Below are 18263 nucleotides of genomic sequence, written 5' to 3'. Positions count from 1 at the left end.
TAGGCATTGTCTTTTTTTCCAAAAGTTTAACGAAGGCAACTTTCCATTTACTTTAAAGTCAATGGGGAACAGAAGGTAAACGGAATACTTTCTGTTCACCTTCCATTCTTGGTTTCCATTACAGTGTTCTGAAACAGTGTGTCACAGAAACACTCAATGCAGGTGTGAACTGAGCCTTATTTGTAAGGATACTGCTATTTAAAATAGTGAAACTGCTATTGAATATAGAAATATACAAGATTACATTACGGTACATACATATTTTCACAGCTTCTCAATAACTACTACACTCATACACATACAGCATATACAAACTCACATATACATGTCAATAAAATGTAAGCACAAACTTACACTTATCTGCACTTTTTATGGAGGGTAATGAAGTTCATTGTGGGGAGAATCAATGTGCATGGTATATGGTGGCAAGGTGGCTGTGTGGGTAGCACTTCTGCCTTGCAACGTCTGCAAAGAGTTTGTAGGTTCTCTCCGTGTTTTGTGTGGGTTTCCTCCAGGTACTCCAGTTTCCTCCCACACTCCAAAACATACTGATTGTGAGCCCCATTGGGGACAGGGACCAATTTGTCATGCTTTGTGCAGCGCTGCATAATCTGTAGGTGCTATATAAATAAAGAATTATTGTTATTATTATTATGGGAGCAGCTGCAGCTGTCTGGCAGGGCTGAGCTGTTCATACACATGACTTTAGAGATCCTCCTCAGTCCACCCCGTTCCGTCTAACAGCATCTTGCCGATTTAGAAACTACTTCATGTTTGTGGGAGGAAGGGTAGCAGCAGAGCAGCTTGCATCGAACTGTCTGCTGCTAACTAGGACAGTGCATGGGCTGCCTATAGTGTAGATGAAGCTGCTCTCTCAGCGCAGGATAGTATTCTATGTATGATTCTCTTCATCTTCCAGCGGTAGATCATTCAGCTGGGTCAGCCCCCCTGTGGAGTTAAGAGCCAGTTTACGCCTGCAGTCATGCGTCCCAATTTCACCTTTTCTGCCCCCCATGGCCATACAATGAGTGCTTCTATCAATGATGGAAGTGCACAATCATGCAGAAGGCACTGGAAGAAGCGAGTATCTGAAGTTGCCACACCCAGGGCCTCTCCTTCTCTTTGCTAGGCTTCCAACAATAGTGGTATTAGATATCTCATGGGGTTAGCACCTGTTGTTTGGACTAGGGTTTGCATTATAAATCAACTGGTCTGAGGTCTGTACTATTCATCTGGCCTTGGGTCTGCTTTATTATGTATTTGCATTTTTTTTTCTATCGCCTGCGCTGTGGTTTGCATACTTTTTTTAGTCTGGGGTCTATATTATATTTTGCCATTTTTGGACTGAAATTGCATACAGTACAGACCAAAAGTTTCAACACACCCCATTCAAAGAGTTTTCTGTATTTTCATGACTAAAAAAAATTGTAGATTCACACTGAATTATCACATATGGAATTATATACTTACCAAAAACGTGTGAAACACCTGAGAATATGTCTTATATTCTAGGTTCTTCAAAGTAGCCACCTTTTGCTTGGATTACTGCTTTGCACAGTCTTGGCATTCTCTTGATGAACTTCAAGAGCTAGTCACCTGAAATTCGTTCAACAGTCTTTAAGGAGTTCCCAGAGATTCTTGGCACTTGTTGGCCCTTTTGCCTTCACTCTGCGGTCCACCTCATCCCAAACAATCTTGATTGGGTTCAGGTCTGGTGACTGTGCAGGCCAGGTCATCTGGTGTAGAACCCCATCACTCTCTAATGATGGCCTTTACACAGCCTGGAGGTGGTTTGTGGACATTGTCCTGTGGAAAAATAAATGATGGTCCAACTAAATGCAATCCGGTTGGAATAGCATGCCACTTCAAGATGCTGGTACAGTGTAACTTTATTTTGAATAAATCCCCAACAGTGTAACCAGCAAAGCACCATCACACCCCCTCCTCCATGCTTCACAGTGGGAACCAGGCATGTAGAGTCCATTTGTTCAAATTTTCTGCGTCGCAAAAAAAGACACAGGGGCACATTTACTTACCCGGTCCAGTCGCGATCCAGCGGCGGGTTCTCCGACACTGATTCGGGTTCTGCCGGGATTCACTAAGGTCCGTGCGCCGATATTCACCAGGTGTCGCTGCTGCGCCGAGGTCCGCCAAAGTTCACCTGCTTTTTTCTGGTGTATGTGAGTGCTTGATCTTGCGACACAAATGGCTTTTTAAATTCTGCGGTTTTTCCGAATCCTTCGGGTTGTCCGGTGGCCACGCCCCCGATTTCTGTCGCGCGAAAGTCGGCGCGATTGCGCCAAAAATCGATCCCGTGAAATACAGCGCAAAGCGGAAATATTCGGGAAAAACCCGACGGATTCGCGGCTGCGGACCCTTAGTAAATGTGCCCCACAGTGTTTGGAACCAAAGATCTCAAATTTGGACTCATCAGTCAAAAGCACAGATTTCCACTGGTCTAATGTCCATTCATTGTGTTCTTTAGCCCAAACAAGTCTCTTCTGCTTGTTGCCTGTCCTTAGCAGTGGTTTCCTAGCAGCTATTTTACCATGAAGGCTGCTGCACACAGTCTCCTTCTTACAGTTGTTGTAGAGATGTGTCTTCTGCTAGAACTCTGTGTGGCAGCGACCTGGTCGCTAATCTGAGCAGCTGTTAATCTGCGATTTTGTTAGGCTGGTGATTCGGATGAATTTATCCTGCGCAGCAGAGGTCTTCCTTTCCTGGGGTGGTCCTCATGTGAGCCAGGTTGTTTGTAACGCTTGATGGTTTTTGCAACTGCACTTGGGGACACTTTCAAAGTTTTCCCAATTTTTTGACCTGACCTTCATTTCTGAAAGTAATGATGGCCAATCATTTTTTTTTCTTAGCGGCTTTTTTTCTAGCCAAAATGTTGGGGGGGGGGGGGCCACATAAGGATGTACATAAGGAATCCATGGGGGTGAGAGGGGCTGTATATAAAATAACCATGAGGGGGCTGTATATAAAATAACCACAAGAAGGCTGTTGGATATTATCAACTGGAGAATGTGTAGACTGTTTTAGTTTCTGAATTTTGAATGCGGCTCACTGAGTTTACTGCAAAGGGGCCTATTGAGGCTCTGTCACCCAGGGGCCTACTGAAACCTAGAGCCGACTCTAGGCTGTCTGCTTCCTATCCCATTCTTTATTAACAGCTGCTCCATTGGGGTGCTGGCTATTGGATATTGATTATGTCTTGCCCGAAAAAAAAACCCTTTAACAGTAAAATAAAAATAAGTCTGATAAATGTAATTTGTCTATTGGAGGGTAAAATGTATTTATTTTTTTATTGAACGTTGACATCCAGTATCTGATTTACAACTTTATATTCTTTTTTTGTCTTTAATAGATCTTTAACTAGAATTGCCCTAAACCAGGAGATGAGAAAGGAAATTGAGGAAAATCAGAAGGTTTGTTTAAGTTATTCTATTCTATGTGCATAGATGGTGGATATCCCAATAGAGCAGAGAAAAGCGGGCAGTAACTTTATTCATATAAATATATAATGGCACAAATAATGTTACCTTTGTTGTCATGGGTTTTGTCTGTTTATGTTCTGTTTGTTTTATTTCACAATAAACTTGCAATGTAGATTCCCAGTTGATTGACATTATATGTATATTACATTTCTCTGCGGCATAGTAGACCTCTACCACATACATTCAACATGCAGGGAGCCTTAAAATGTGCAAATAACTGCAATGGGAAGATAATTAAAATGATTCAAGCTGGACAAAAGCCCTGATGAAGACTTGTCATGTTTTACATTCAGTATCCCCAAGTGTATAACACTAAAAGATTTCAAACCTTAGCATTAAATTGGCATTGGCGACATAGTGCCCACAGTCCATCCATCTAGCAGCAGGGGCTGGTGGCTCCAGCTGTGCAGAACGGAATCATTCCCATTTGAGATAATGAAAGCATAGGCACCAAAATGCAGCAAAGGGAGAGGGATGACAAAGGTGTTAAAAGCAGAAAATATTATGATGATTGTGTTTAGGCAAAAATGGGATTCAGGAGGCATAGTAGCCTGGGAAATTCAGGCCTAGTTTGGAAAGGTTATTAGTGAAATAGAAAATCGTTTGTTGCATTTGCATTAACACTTACATCTTACAATACACAGTAATCAAATGAGTTCTACAATGCCGGAGCTGCAATGTGTATTAATAGGCTTTGTTCTACATCATTAGCTTATTTTTCTTGGTATGTTTCCTCTTGGGATATTAGTTGTCATATTACTATGAAGAATCTTTTGTAGTGTAAAATACAATGTCTGAATATCCACATATCTGTATTATGTGTGTCCCTTATCAGAATGATGGCGGGTTCATGCTTTTAGCAATAGAAAGCAACCTATCCCCAGGACTGCTCTAGGCAATATTTGGATTTGTGGACCTAGTAGAAAATTCTGTTAAAAGGTGCCTGGAAGACAAAATAAAGTGTTTTTCATTAATAGACTCTCTCATCTTGTGAGGTCACCATTGTCTCATGGTTCTATAAAGTTATTCTCTTTCTGATAGGTAATGCCCAGAAAATTATTTTCATTTCTGCTAGTTTTTGCTCATACATTTGCCTGGTTTACTTTGTCTTTTTCTTAGGATAGTTTTACAGTTGTCAGGTGTTACTACTATTTAAATTAAATTTAGAATATCGTATAGACACGAGTATAAGACTAGGCACCTAATTTTAACACAAAAAAATGGGAAAACCTATTGACTTAAGTATAAGCCTAGGGTGAGAAATGCATTGGTCACAGCCTCCCCAGTACATAGCCAGCAAGCACATGCCCCCTAGTATATAGCCAGAGCCTGCCCCCTAGTCCTAGTACATACATAACCCATTAGCCCAATGCCCCTAGTATATAGCCAGCATCCTCCTAGTATATAGCCAGCAGCCCCCTGCCACACAGTATATAGCCAGCAGCCCCCTGCCACACAGTATATAGCCAGCAGCCTCCTGCCACCTAGTATATAGCCAGCAGCCTCCTGCCACCTAGTATATAGCCAGCAGCCCCCCTGCCACCTAGTATATAGCCAGCAGCCCCCCTGCCACCTAGTATATAGCCAGCAGCCCCCCTGCCACCTAGTATATAGCCAGCAGCCCCCCTGCCACCTAGTATATAGCCAGCAGCCCCCCTGCCACCTAGTATATAGCCAGCAGCCCCCCTGCCACCTTGTATATAGCCAGCAGCCCCCCTGCCACCTTGTATATAGCCAGCAGCCCCCCTGCCACCTAGTATATAGCCAGCAGCACCCTTGTAAACATGATCTGGAAGGTGTTAAACTGCTTGAGTTATACAACTATCTAGTGAAAAACACATTTCATTTACATTTACTCCAAACAACCATAACTTTAAAATATATAGATCCCCTCTGAAATATTGAAAACCATTGTCAAGAACCTGTTCTTTGTTTGCTGCAAGGTTTAGGGTAGTGATTCCAAGTTAAAGTGTAATTTACAGTAAAGAAAGTCTACCACCCAACAAATAAAACCTTTACAATTGCTATTTTTTTCCAGTAATCTGTTATTTTGAAGAAAATTTAGTTAGCTTCTATACGCAGGTGAACTTCTCAGATGAAAGGTGGCGTGGCTGTGCCTGCTGCAGCATCCATTTTCATCTTTCCATGTCTTCATATTTCCGTGTGAGATGCCAAATTACAGTGTGTGTATGTTTGTATATATATGATATGTTTAGGTTTACTCTTTAGCCAGTGGATCTTTACAATATGTAAATGCAAAGAATTTGTATAAGAAATCTCTTACATGTATTTACTTATTTTAACTAAAAGCATTTATCTGAAACATATGGAATCCAGCCTGGAGATGCAAGCCTCTATATTAATGGTCTGCAGATTGATCTTGATGCCCAAAATTCCTTTAGGTAAGATTTGGTATTATTGCGTATATTTTCGGGTATATTTTAATGGGAGGGTCTCCCACTGTATTTCATATGTGTTTGAAAATGTATATCTGTGTATGTGTCATTTTGGATGCCATATATATTGTGTATTAATTTTTCAGTTTCTCGCATAACTTCTCACAGAATGAAAGTTTTGACCTATTCTTCTTTTTTTTATACTCAAATTTATGAGCAATTGTTTATGCACAGCTCGCATAAGGTCCTACTCCAGTATTATAATTAGGCGAGCTGGGCCATTGCAACATCTTAACTATTTTCTTTTGTAGATATACTGGTTTCCTTGGATCGTTGTCTTGTTGCATGACCCAGTTTTGGCCAAGCTTTAGCTTTTGGATTGAAGGCCACACATTTAACTTTGCTATTAAGAGTAGTTCATGCTCAACCCATTCGGGGGAATTTTTTCTTGACTGGGTACATTATGTTCCGGTCATGATACTTCCCCGCCAATATACAATGCACCCAATATAAAAAGAGGCTTTGGTCAGGTGTAAAATTGCCCTATGACCAGTGAAAGAAATTGCTAAATTGACTGAAATATGATGTACAAGCCACAACAAATACCCACCACTCCCCCCCTCATTAACATAAAAATGCCTTGATGATTCAAGGCCTGATAGTTCTTGAGAGTTGGTATGAAATTCTTCTGCTGTATGTGTAATAGGGCCAATAATCTCAACTTTGGTCTGTCCAAATGTTGCAGATGTACTCAAAGTTGTTTAGTGTCTTTATGTGCAAATTTCCCATGCTGTAGAGAAAGAGCTTTTTTTTTTTTCTTGGCAACCCTTCTAAACAAGCTGTGTTTTGTTTGGTTTCTTTCAAATTGTACTGTCATAGGCTTAAACATTTAACATTCTAATAGAAGCTGGTCAAGGCTGAGATTTAGATCTTCGTTTTTTCTCTGAGCATTCTGTGTAGAGTTGGCTGACTACATCTGGAAAGATTTCCACTGTCTTCATTGTTCTTGACTTAGGAATAATATGTTAATATGTAAATTGATTTACTTGATATAGTGTAGAAGTGGTTTAACAACCCTTCTCTGAAGGGCAATAACATTGTCTTCTCTTCGATAATTGCTGATGTCTTTCCTCCTTCCTTGCTTCATACCAGCAAGCTGCCAAAACTTCTCCTTTTATAGATATGGTTGTATTGCTGAAGATCAAATATTTCAGGGCTTTTCTTTATTTCGATCAAAGCAATATGTAATTTTTCACATACCGATTTTGCTGTGTATATGACAAATATGATTGGTATTGTACATTATTATCATGAAGGAATCAGGAGTGTTACCAAAACACAGGTGAAAACAATGAAAAGTATTGAACTTTCTTTCTTTTGTGTGAGCACTCTGTATTTTAAAATAAAAATACAGATAAAATTTGTAATGTTTGCATGTTGCTGACAGGCTTCAAAACCTCTGAACAAACTTTTGGATTTTGTAAGGTTTACATGTTGTTTGGTAAGCATACTCCTTTCTAAATATGCACTCAGTAAGTGATAGTCTCATCATCGGGGACATGCAAGTCACAACACCTGCATTCAGCAGGTTCCATTATTACTGCCATTATTTATTGCAGAAAAAAATAGCAGCCTGCATTATTTCTTGTTAATAAATAAGGCAAGTGGGCAGGGGATAGTTACAATATTATCTCACTGAATCCTCATTGTTTTGTAAATTACAGTGTTTACTATTTTTATCCACTATACTAAATTCTTTACAATTGTATATTTTACAGCATTTTGGATATTCTAAAAAATGAAGGCAAAGCACTACATGGGCTCTCTGTTCTAGGAATCAAAAACAAAGACATTATCAAATATTTGCAATTGCAAGTCCATCCTGGTGAGGAAAACTATGCTTTAGATATCCGGAATTCTGCCATTAATGTGAGTAATCTTGTACCTATCTATCAATACCCAGTATTCCTCTATTGCTGTGGTTATTTACGGTAGTTTTCATCAATTTTAATGTTTCTACTAGCTTAGATAGTCAATAGTATTCATATATGGTTCAGTAATCTGATTTTTGATTGCAATTTAACGGTAACCAAACTTTTACTAAAATTGCATTAATAGTATGGTAATTCTAGATAGTCAATGCAAAAATGTATTGCATTTTCTTCTTTAAAAGATTAAATTAATTCAGAGAACTCTTAATCATTTGGGCCATTAGGCGCTGCATGTATATATGATTTGGAGGATGTGTATCATCCTCAGGCTATGTGTATGTATGTAATATATATATTACACCATATCTACTTGAGTATTGGCCAGAGTTTTTTAGCACAAAAAATGTGCTGAAAAACCCTAACTCGTGTCAAGAAGAAAAATGTGTCCTCACCTTCCAACGCCCTCCGGCAGGTCCTCTTCCATACATCGCGGCTCCATGTTCCGGTCCGTCGCAGGCATCGTGATGTCAGGTGTTCGTTGACATATTTATGTTTGCGCCGTCTGACATTGTGGTGCCTGCGTCAGAGTGCAAGGGGACACGGAACCGATGTCGGAGCATCGCTGTATAGAAGAGCACCTGCCAGGGGGGTGTTGGAAGGTTAGTACACTTTTTGTTTTTTTTCCTACAGGCATTAGATTGGGGGAAGGGGCTGGCAAGGTATATACTACGGGGGGCTGGCTATAGATGTCGGGGGGCTGGCTGGCTATAGACTACAAGGGTTTTCAGCCTATATACTACAGGGGGCTGGCAGGCTATATACTACAGAAAAATATTTTTTTAAAAAGGAACGATTCAATTCACTGCGTTTCCCTAGAATGCATATAAAAATACCCAATATGTCTATATAACCACATCCCAAAATGTCTGATCTATCAAATTACAAAAACTATGAATGTTGTGATGAAAAACAACCAAATATTCAAATTGTCACTTTTTTTTAAAATTTTTTTTTTTTTTTTTAAAGTATTAAGATTTAACCAAAGCATATAAATTTGGTATCTCTGTGATTGCCCTAGCCCAAATAATAAAGGACCAGTTCCAACACTTTCCGGTATATTGTATGGAATATTTAATGCTGCCACCAGGAATTGCAATTCACGCCATAGATGATAAAACCTCATATTGCTCTGTAAAGGGAAAATAAAAAAAGATATGTTCTGTGGAAGGAGGAAATTAAAAAACAGAAATTCAATATCAAAGAAAACTGATGCTGAAAAGGTTTATTAGAATTAATCAACATTACAGCAAATAAATATACAGACTTGTATTCCTTTTCTATTAAATAATTGCTATTTACGCTAATACTTGTATTTGATTAAAGAATAGTGGAATTATAGTGACCTTTGATGGTAAACATTAGCTAGAAATTATTCTTGGCTGGAATGAATATTTGTTTTTATTTCAATGGGATCTCACATGGTTTTGAGAGAAGTAATTAAAAATGATAAATAGCACATGTCCTTTTAATGGAGAAACAAATACACTGAAGAAATTAGTAAATTATAACTCTGGGCTATCAAATTACCATGTTATCACTATGCATGAAGTCTTGACATGGTCTCATGTCAGGTAGGCAAATCTTAATACAGTTTCAATATATTAGAACCCTCAGTGGATATCAGGATCCATATGCTTATGAAATGCATTACGATTTAGTTTAATTTCATTTGTATGTCACCTTCATATAAGTAATACATTAAATAAATTGACTCTCAATATATATTCAATTTTCAGACATCAGCATTCTTGATTATTACATGTGTTTGACTGATGCTGATATATTATATTTGCAGTGTTAAGTAAAGCAATTTATTGTGCCTTTTCATGGTCAGGAAGAAAAACTTGTAATTTAAAGATCTAAAAATAACCTTTCCCACCTCTATCAAATCAAATGTGATGCATCTTGCATTTGAGAGCCCTCCATTGATTACAGCATACAGGCGGTCCCCTACTTAAAAACACTCGACTTACATGCGACTTTTAGTTACAAACGGACCTCTGGATATTGGTCATTTATTCTACTTTAGTCCTAGGCTACAATAAACAGCTGTAACAGGTATCACAGCAGTCTGTAATGAAGCTTTAGTGTTAATCCTGATTCTTATGACAACCCAACATTTTTAAAATCCAATTGTCACAGAGACCAAAAAAGTTCTGGCTGGGGTTACAATGATTAAATATACAGGTCTGACTTGCATACAAATTTAACTTAAGAACAAACCTACAGACCCTATCTTGTATGTAACCCAGGGACTGCCTGTACTTGGAATTTTCTATATAGCTCCCACCATTCCTGAGGAAATCGGTGTCCTAATTCTCACATCTCCTATGATTGAAGCTGGGCCCGTTGACCAACCATATGAAAATTGACAACCACCAATATACTCTCTAATGTCATATGTGTGGTTCTAGGTTAAAGCTGCCAGCCTGGCACAACTGATCTGACAGTGGGGAGCTTAAAATATTAACATTGATTGAATGCTCCATAGTCAGTGGACTAGAATCTGTTAAAGGGAATCTGTCACCATAATTCACTTACCCAAATTAACTGCTTTGTTACATATGACTAATCTTAAACATTCCACACCTTTGTTTTTATTTTACAACTTCCATGCCAAACTTAAAATGTTTAAATGAAATGATGGATCACTTCTGGGTCAAGCCAAATGTGAAGCCAGTAACCTAAATACTCAGTATGTCAGTATGATTCGCATATTTTGGCATTTTTGGCATAGAAGGAGATATGTACAAAAAGACCCTACAAAATTGTCCACATAAATGGCTCTAAAATGCTGAATTTAACCACCTCACGGACTACTATGCTTAGCAAGAACTTAATAATGAATAAACCAACTTTTAGAGGGAGGAGGAGTTAATGAATTGAAGGTTCATGGGACTTATAGTTGTAGATTGCGGCCATCTTAGAAATAACTCCACCCATACAATCATGTGAATCGTAAAAGCAATATATTGTAAGCTTCATTCTGTGATTAATTTCATTGAGTTTTGTTGTATTAATTTATTTATAGCATTATGAGTTATTGTATCAGAAGTTTATATTCTCGGAATACCCCTTTAAGTATGGGATTAAGGCGGGGCCAGACACACACAGGTCTCTCAACTCTGCTCTACAGATGTTTTATCCATTGCATGGAAAAACCTACACAATCGTCAGAAAAGTTTTTTTCAGAAAACAAAAAAGCTTTGCCTTAAATTTGCCATTTTGTACAAAAAGAAATAGCTAAATATCCGATGCATGTTTGTTGATGATTGTTTTTTTTTTCCAGTGGGTAAATGATATTGAGACTGCTCACAAGTATTTAAAATGGCCTTCAAGTCTCCAAGAGCTGTTAAGACCAGTGTATCCTGGTGCCATACGTCCGATAAGACGAAACTTTTTTAATTTGGTAAGTATCCTCTGCAACATCACAGATTTACTTTTAAATGAAATCCACCATCAATATCAATTATGGTAAACCAGGGACATTTATAGATCCAGGCACTGTGACTGTTCTAATCATCTTATATTTCTTATCCATGGCCTCCTTTCTTCTAAAATCAATGTTTAAAATTATGCTAGGGTAGATCCTATGTAATCTGGTTTTACAGCTGGTTAAGCTGTCTCGCCCTCCTCGCTGCTTCCTCAGCACTTCTGCAGTGAGCACATCCTTCTTTAATCTTAGCGCTGAGAATACAGAGGAGGGTGAGAGAGTGTAACATCCTGTAAAGCCAGATCACAGGGGGGATAACGTAACCCCACTAGGCTCATTAGCGTAATTTTAAACATTGCAGGAAGGAGGCAGTGGGTAACAAATATAAGAAGATGACCATATTTACAGTGCCTGCCTGTAAGAGTAAGTGCTTCTGGTTTATCATGATGTATTTTGGCAAAGTTTAAAATGCTAAAAGCTGTTGTGTAACTTGCCTGCTTATGTGCATTTTATTTTGATCTAGAGAAGAATCAAACACCTGAGTGAAGTTGGCCCCCCCACCTTGTTCAAATCAAACACAATTGGTGTTAAACGTTTGCGCTACGTTTGTGCTAGTTTGTGCAGCAGAAATTTTCGTTTGTGCCGCTGCTTGAACTTTTGACCTTTAATTTTTTGTTCACTTATTCAAAACAAAAGCAGCACAAACAAAAATTTGAGCAGCAAAAACCAGCACAAACGTAGCAGAATTGTTCGGCACCAGTTTGGTTTGGTTTGGGCAATGTGGGGGGGCTGGTTGACCTTTGATGACCACTGGAAACTTTCCTTCATATCTTAAAAAGGATAGCGGCACAAACGAAAATTTCTGCTGCACAAACGTAGCACAAACGTTTGACACCAATTTTGTTTGATTTGAACAAGGTGGGGGGGCAACTTCACTCAGGTGAATTAAACATATTTACAACATACTTTTTCATTTTAGAAATGGGGGGAGGGGGGAGAGGTTGGAGGATGCTTCCATTGGGACTAGGAAATCCAACCGGTGGTTGTGTATCATTCATGGGAACATAAGGATAAGGCATTGTAAAAGTTCCTACGCCCAATCTTTTTTTTTTTTTTAATAATATACAAAATGTAACGACCATATAGACTCTAGTATATGCAAAAAAAATAAACATACTGCTGACCCCTGGCGTCCTCTTCTCCCTTCAGAACATCTTGGGATATAACCGGGCCGGCAAATACTGGTCTCTGCAATCTGCCAGTACACAAACTATGACGTGGACGTGTCATAGTTTTTGTGCTGGCAGATCATGTAGACTTACACCTGCCAGCCCAGTCGGGAACCCAAAGAGCGCCAGAGGGGGAATTTATTTATGGGGTCACTCTGCTGGATACTTTATTAATGGGGGCACTCTGCTGGACACTTTATTAATCGAGGCACTCTGCTGGACGCTTTATTTATGGGGGCACTCTGCTGGATGCTTTATTTATGGGGGCACTCTGCTGGACGCTTTATTTATGGGGGCACTCTGCTGGACGCTTTATTTATGGGGGCACTCTGCTGGACTTTTTTGTTAATCAGAGGGGCTGATGTGGAAATTTTATTGAAGGATTTATTGATGAGTAGCAGCTGCATTTCCCACCCAAGTCAATATGTTTTCCAAGTTTTTATGGTAAAATTAGGTATTTTGGCTTATACTTGGGCCAGCTTATATTCGAGTATATACAGTACCTGGTTTAGTGGCAGAAACTAGGTATAGATGCTGAATAACTTCTTTACAAATTGGTTCTCCAGGGTTGGAAATCCTAGTGGAGTTGTTGTCTTTGTAAAACCATATCTGTACGGAATCTATGCAGGATATGTTTGGGTGTCTCAAAACGAGACTAGATGCAACAAATTCTGTCTTGCATATGACCCATTCTTTTTTTATCCCTAAATTTTAAATATAAAACTGAGGCATCTGTTGTGAACAAAACCATTGAATTGCTAATGAGATAAGCAGAAAATAAATACAATTAGTTGCTGCTGTTAGGAGGAAATATGACAAAGATTAATGGTGTACAATAGGCTGGCTGAAAAAAACCCTACCATCTGCTTTAATCATACTACAAGTTTTGCAACACAGACAAGAATGGTTTTAGGAGTCTCATGTACTGGAAGTGAAGAAAGTCATGCTGACCTTCTTGGAGGTTAATGAATATCTTTAATGCTAGAAAATTAACAGTAATGATAATTGTGTTTTTAGTATAGAGACAGTCCATATTTAAAACGGTGAGGTGTGTTTTTGATTTACTGGGAGAAATGTAAGTGTCTTATCTTGGTGTTTTATTCAGTGATTCCTTTAAAATGTAGTTTAATACTGTGTTCATTCTTCTGTAACAAGAGTTTCAGTTGCCAGGTTTGCAGAAGTGTTGAGAAAATTTATACCAAAAGTTCCTTCTAATCCTGCTGGGGGCTTGTAACGTTGAAGAAGTCCTCGGGGGCAATATGTTCCTAATGAGAAAGTAACTAAGCCTTTTGGGGATAAGAGAAAATAGCTGCGGATTAGGGAGTAACTGTAGCTTGAAGTAGTAAACAATGCTTAGTCGCCTAAGAACGCCTTGGCACAGGAGTTAAAAAGCCGTTGCTGAAATAAATGATGCATCCTACAAATAGAGAGGTTGGCGTATACAGTATGCTTCAGTGCTGGGAGATCTCTCAACCATAGAGGTACATAATCCAGTAAATCATTGAAGCATGGACACAGGGGAGGCGTAAAGATGGAAAGGTGATTGAGATTAGCAATGCCTAAAATTATATCACATCTGCCTGTCTTCCCCTTCTATTTACCACCAATTTATTGTGGAAGTATGTACATTCATACAGAAATTACTAAAGTGTTCTGTGTATTCATAGGAATTAACCTGAGATTCACCAGTTGTCCATCGGTTTAGTGTATTTAATTCCCCTCACTGTACTACTTAAAAAAAATAAAGAAAAGGGAAGTCACTCCAATATTTTAAAGACCAACTAAAATCTGTTAATTTGGTAAATTGCCAAAAAATCGTCAAAGCAAAAAATGGTTCACTTAAAAAGAAATCCTAGAAAATGTTTTTATTTTAGTTTGTAATGTAAAAAGTCCAAGTGTACATAATTTGGAGAATCTTATACCTGCAATAGCATAATATCCCCCTGATGAGTAGACAAGTTTCGACTGATCATCGCAGTTTTAGATGTCTATAGTATGAACCAGGGTCGTATCTGCCATGAGGCAAGATGAAAATCTTGCTTCAGGCAGCAGATAACAGCTTCCGTAGGTAAGTGGCACTACAGTGTACAGGCTAACCATCTTGGCCAAATGTACACTCTCTGCCCTCTCTATTTCTCGAGTTTAAGTGCTGTACATGGGTCTCGGGTACGGCTGCATCATCATAAGATCATCCTCCTGCCTCCTCCACATTATGCCGCCACCCACTGCAGGAGAGCAGTATATGGAGTAAGCAGTACTGACCTCCACTGTGAGCGCTTGCTGCCCTGTCTGCTCCTCACATGAAACCTGGAGCCAGTGCTGCAGTCTGTAGCAGCTGCTGTCATTTGCCTCTCGAGCAAAGGGAGGACACTGTGGCCCCACTGCATCCCCTCCTCCTCACACGACCTGACTGAAGCATGAGGAGTGGGGGTGGAGCAAAGAAATGTGAGCATAAGCCTGTGCAGGAGTGAGAGCTGAAGCAGAGAGGAGCACTGTAAGTCTCTGCCCTGTCTGCTCACTACATGGGTGAGTGAGTTGTGTAGCTGCTCTTTGTGTGTTTCATCCAAAAGGTTATTATCAATAAAGAGGTTACGTTCTGAAATTATAACATACTGCCTGAAAAGAGAACGTTTAAAAATTCATTTTATTCATTCAATTATTAAAAAAGGGGCCAATGAAACCCGGATAGTACAAAAATCAGGCTTATTGTGTAGCCTGGCCGAATCGTATAGGTAATGAAAACGATCCCTTGTAGCCAGGTTAGCACAATACTAGTTGGGGTGACTGTGTGGTGCTGTCAACAGATCCTATCTCGCTGTCAACCAGATAATCGCTCCTAGAAACACAGAAAATACCCCGCCACACTTATAAATTCATTTGTCACTGAGCGGCATTCACACCCATTGGGTTCCGAAGCTGGATTGGAGGCGAACGCTGCAGCACCGCCCTGGCAGGGAGGGGCTTTATTGTTAAATACCCGGCATTGCTCGCGCGGCGTCTACGGCCGCTACAGTGCCGGTTTGTCAGACACGGCTAGTATGGCAGACCAATGTTAAAAGCCAACAGCCTGTGTGTGAAATCTTTTCTAGCCTAAAATTTACTCTTAGAGCCTCTGATGACGCATGGGCAAAAAATATAACATGTCCATGTAGAAACGCGTCAGCAGGGTGGTTAGGCGGTGTGACTGAATGACGGTGTGAATGCCGCTCAGTGACAAATGAATTTATAAGTGTGGCGGGGTATTTTCTGTGTTTCTAGGAGCGAGTATCTGGTTGATAGCGAGATGGGATCTGTTGACAGCACCACACAGTCACCCCAACTAGTATTGTGCTAACCTGGCTACAAGGGATCGTTTTCATTACCTATACGATTCGGCCAGGCTACACAATAAGCCTGATTTTTGTACTATCCGGGTTTCATTGGTCCCTTTTTTAATAATTGAATGAATAAAATGAATTTTTAAACGTTCTCTTTTCAGGCAGTATCTTTGTGTGTTTCACACTGACAGCAGCTTCTATGTAGTGACTGTAATTTCCCTGCTCAGCAATCCCCCCACACACACATACACATAGACCTGATAGCACAGAGTTCCCACATCCATGGTTCTACTGCTACTTATCTCCCCTGTAACCCCAGTGTCCCCTGCTACTTATTAAGCTCCCTTTCACCCAATTCCAGACACTTTTGTCTTTCCCTCTATTCAGAATCCTAGTTTTCTGTACCCCCTTAAGGTACAGTTACACGGTGCATTTTTGGTCTATTATTGATGGAAACGCATGGTAACCATGCAAAAACGTATGAGTTTTCAGTGCATTTAAAAATACACCAAGCGGACCAAGAATGCACCGTGTGACAGCACTCTAAAGATATGATGACTTTTGTGGATTTTGGCACAGATTTTCTATATCCCTCTCCTATTGGTGCCTATTACCAATCGCATGAGTTACCTCGGCACAAGCGTCTCCCCCTTTCAGTTGCAATGCGTTTCAAATCGCAGTGCAAGCAGAATGTGTGTCCGCAACCTGATAGAGGAGAATATTTTGCTATCACCTTTGCAGATGTAACACCACAAACGGAAACTTATCCTAAAAGCAGAAACCTGTTACACATGCACATAAATGGAATCTATAATCAGGTTTCCTGATTATCAACTATTAACGCTCCTGGGTATAATAATCTGTTTATTAGGCATTATGCGCCTTTAGTTTCCTTGGAAAAGTAACTTTATTTTTATTTAAAAAGAAGTGCTTCATCAGGGGGCATTACCAGAGGCCATTGTTCTCCGGGATCCCCTGTCGCCTCAATATTTCCAATACCGAGTATAGAGGGGAGGGCCAAGGGAAGTGTGGGAAGGAGTTGGGGGAGGGGGCGTCATTTCCGTTTTCGCTTCATGCAACCAAAAGGCTAGAATCGGCCCTGGTATGAACACATGATTGGGTTCACAATTCTGCTGTACCTACATATGACATCCCAATGATTTTAGAAGTATAATGTCAGTTGGAGAATTTCAAAAATTTTTTGAGTTATAAAAAAAAGATTTTCCGTGTTTAGGACACAATTACACATCACGTATGGGAAATGTATTCCGGCCACTACTTTAAAGGGCTTGTCCACTCCATTACTGAAGTTGCCTATGTGCCTTTACTGCCTTATACATAACTCCTTAATATTCCTCAAGTAATTAATAAGTCTTGCAACTTTCTGTTGTAATGTGGGCATGAGTTGGCATCCTCCTTTATCTACATGCCTGAGCTCTTCTGAATTGGTAGATTTGTCATTGTGCAGCTTCCAGGAAATAGTCCATTGCATTGATGTGCAACAGTGCCTCTGCACAGTGGAGCTGTGGGTTTTTGTAGAGGGCAACATCCTAAGAGCAGGAAAAGCTGCAGATTTGAAAGGAGGCCAAGACGGAGTTACATATACAGGCAGCCACATGTTTAGTAGAAGAGATTAATGAAAAGTGACCAACCCCTTTAAAATGTAAGGTGTTTGTACTGAACTCCATTTTAGTAATGCCCTCTTACTAATAATGTAATCTTTTGGCATTTTTAGAAATTAATTCTTGTTTGAGATACCATCCGATGTAGGAGTAGATGACACACATATATGTATACAGTCATATGAAGACGTTTGGGCACCCCTATTAATCTTAATTATTTTTAGTTATCAAAATTTGGGGTTTTGCATCAGCTATTTCAGTTTGATATATCTAATAAATGATGGACACCGTGATATTTCACGATTGGAATGAGGTTTATTGTACTAACAGAAAATGTGCAATATGCATCAAAAACTAAATTTGACAGGTGCAAAAGTATGGGCACCTCAACAGAAAAGTGACATTAATATTAAGTAGATCCTCCTTTTGCAAAAATTACATCCTCTAGTTGCCTTCTGTAGCTTTTAATGAGTTCCTGGATGAAGGTATTTTTGACCATTCCTCTCTACAAAACAATTCCAGCTCAGTTAAGTTTGATGGTCGCTGAGCATGGACAGCCCCCTTTAAATCATCCCACAGTACTCAGGTCTGAGGAATGGGATGGCCATTCCAGAACATTGTAATTGTTCCTGTGCATGAACGCCTGGGTAGATTTGGAGCGGTGTTTTGGATCATTGTCTTGCTGAAAAATCCATCCTCGGCATAATTTCAGCTTCTTGAACTTTAACAAGACCCTCAACTTTAACAAGATTCCCGGTGCAGGCATTGGCCACACAGC

The 18263-nt window shown here is 39.6% G+C and overlaps 1 protein-coding gene across 1 annotated transcript in view; it reads left to right on the top strand.

Moving 5' to 3' along the window:
- The window catches only part of UGGT2 (UDP-glucose glycoprotein glucosyltransferase 2), a 209427-nt gene that overhangs the window by 57425 nt on the left and 133739 nt on the right, over positions 1-18263 (top strand). The window contains exons 10-13 of the mRNA XM_072135438.1: positions 3368-3428; positions 5808-5899; positions 7672-7822; positions 11174-11293. Of these exons, the coding sequence (XP_071991539.1) occupies positions 3368-3428; positions 5808-5899; positions 7672-7822; positions 11174-11293 (424 nt within the window). The remainder of the gene's footprint in view (positions 1-3367; positions 3429-5807; positions 5900-7671; positions 7823-11173; positions 11294-18263) is intronic.

The sequence above is a fragment of the Engystomops pustulosus genome, chromosome 2, assembly GCF_040894005.1.
Source record: "Engystomops pustulosus chromosome 2, aEngPut4.maternal, whole genome shotgun sequence".
NCBI classification, from domain to species: Eukaryota; Metazoa; Chordata; class Amphibia; order Anura; family Leptodactylidae; genus Engystomops; species Engystomops pustulosus.
The sequence above is the reverse complement of the archived record's forward strand: the minus strand, read 5'-3'. Positions and strand labels throughout refer to the sequence as shown.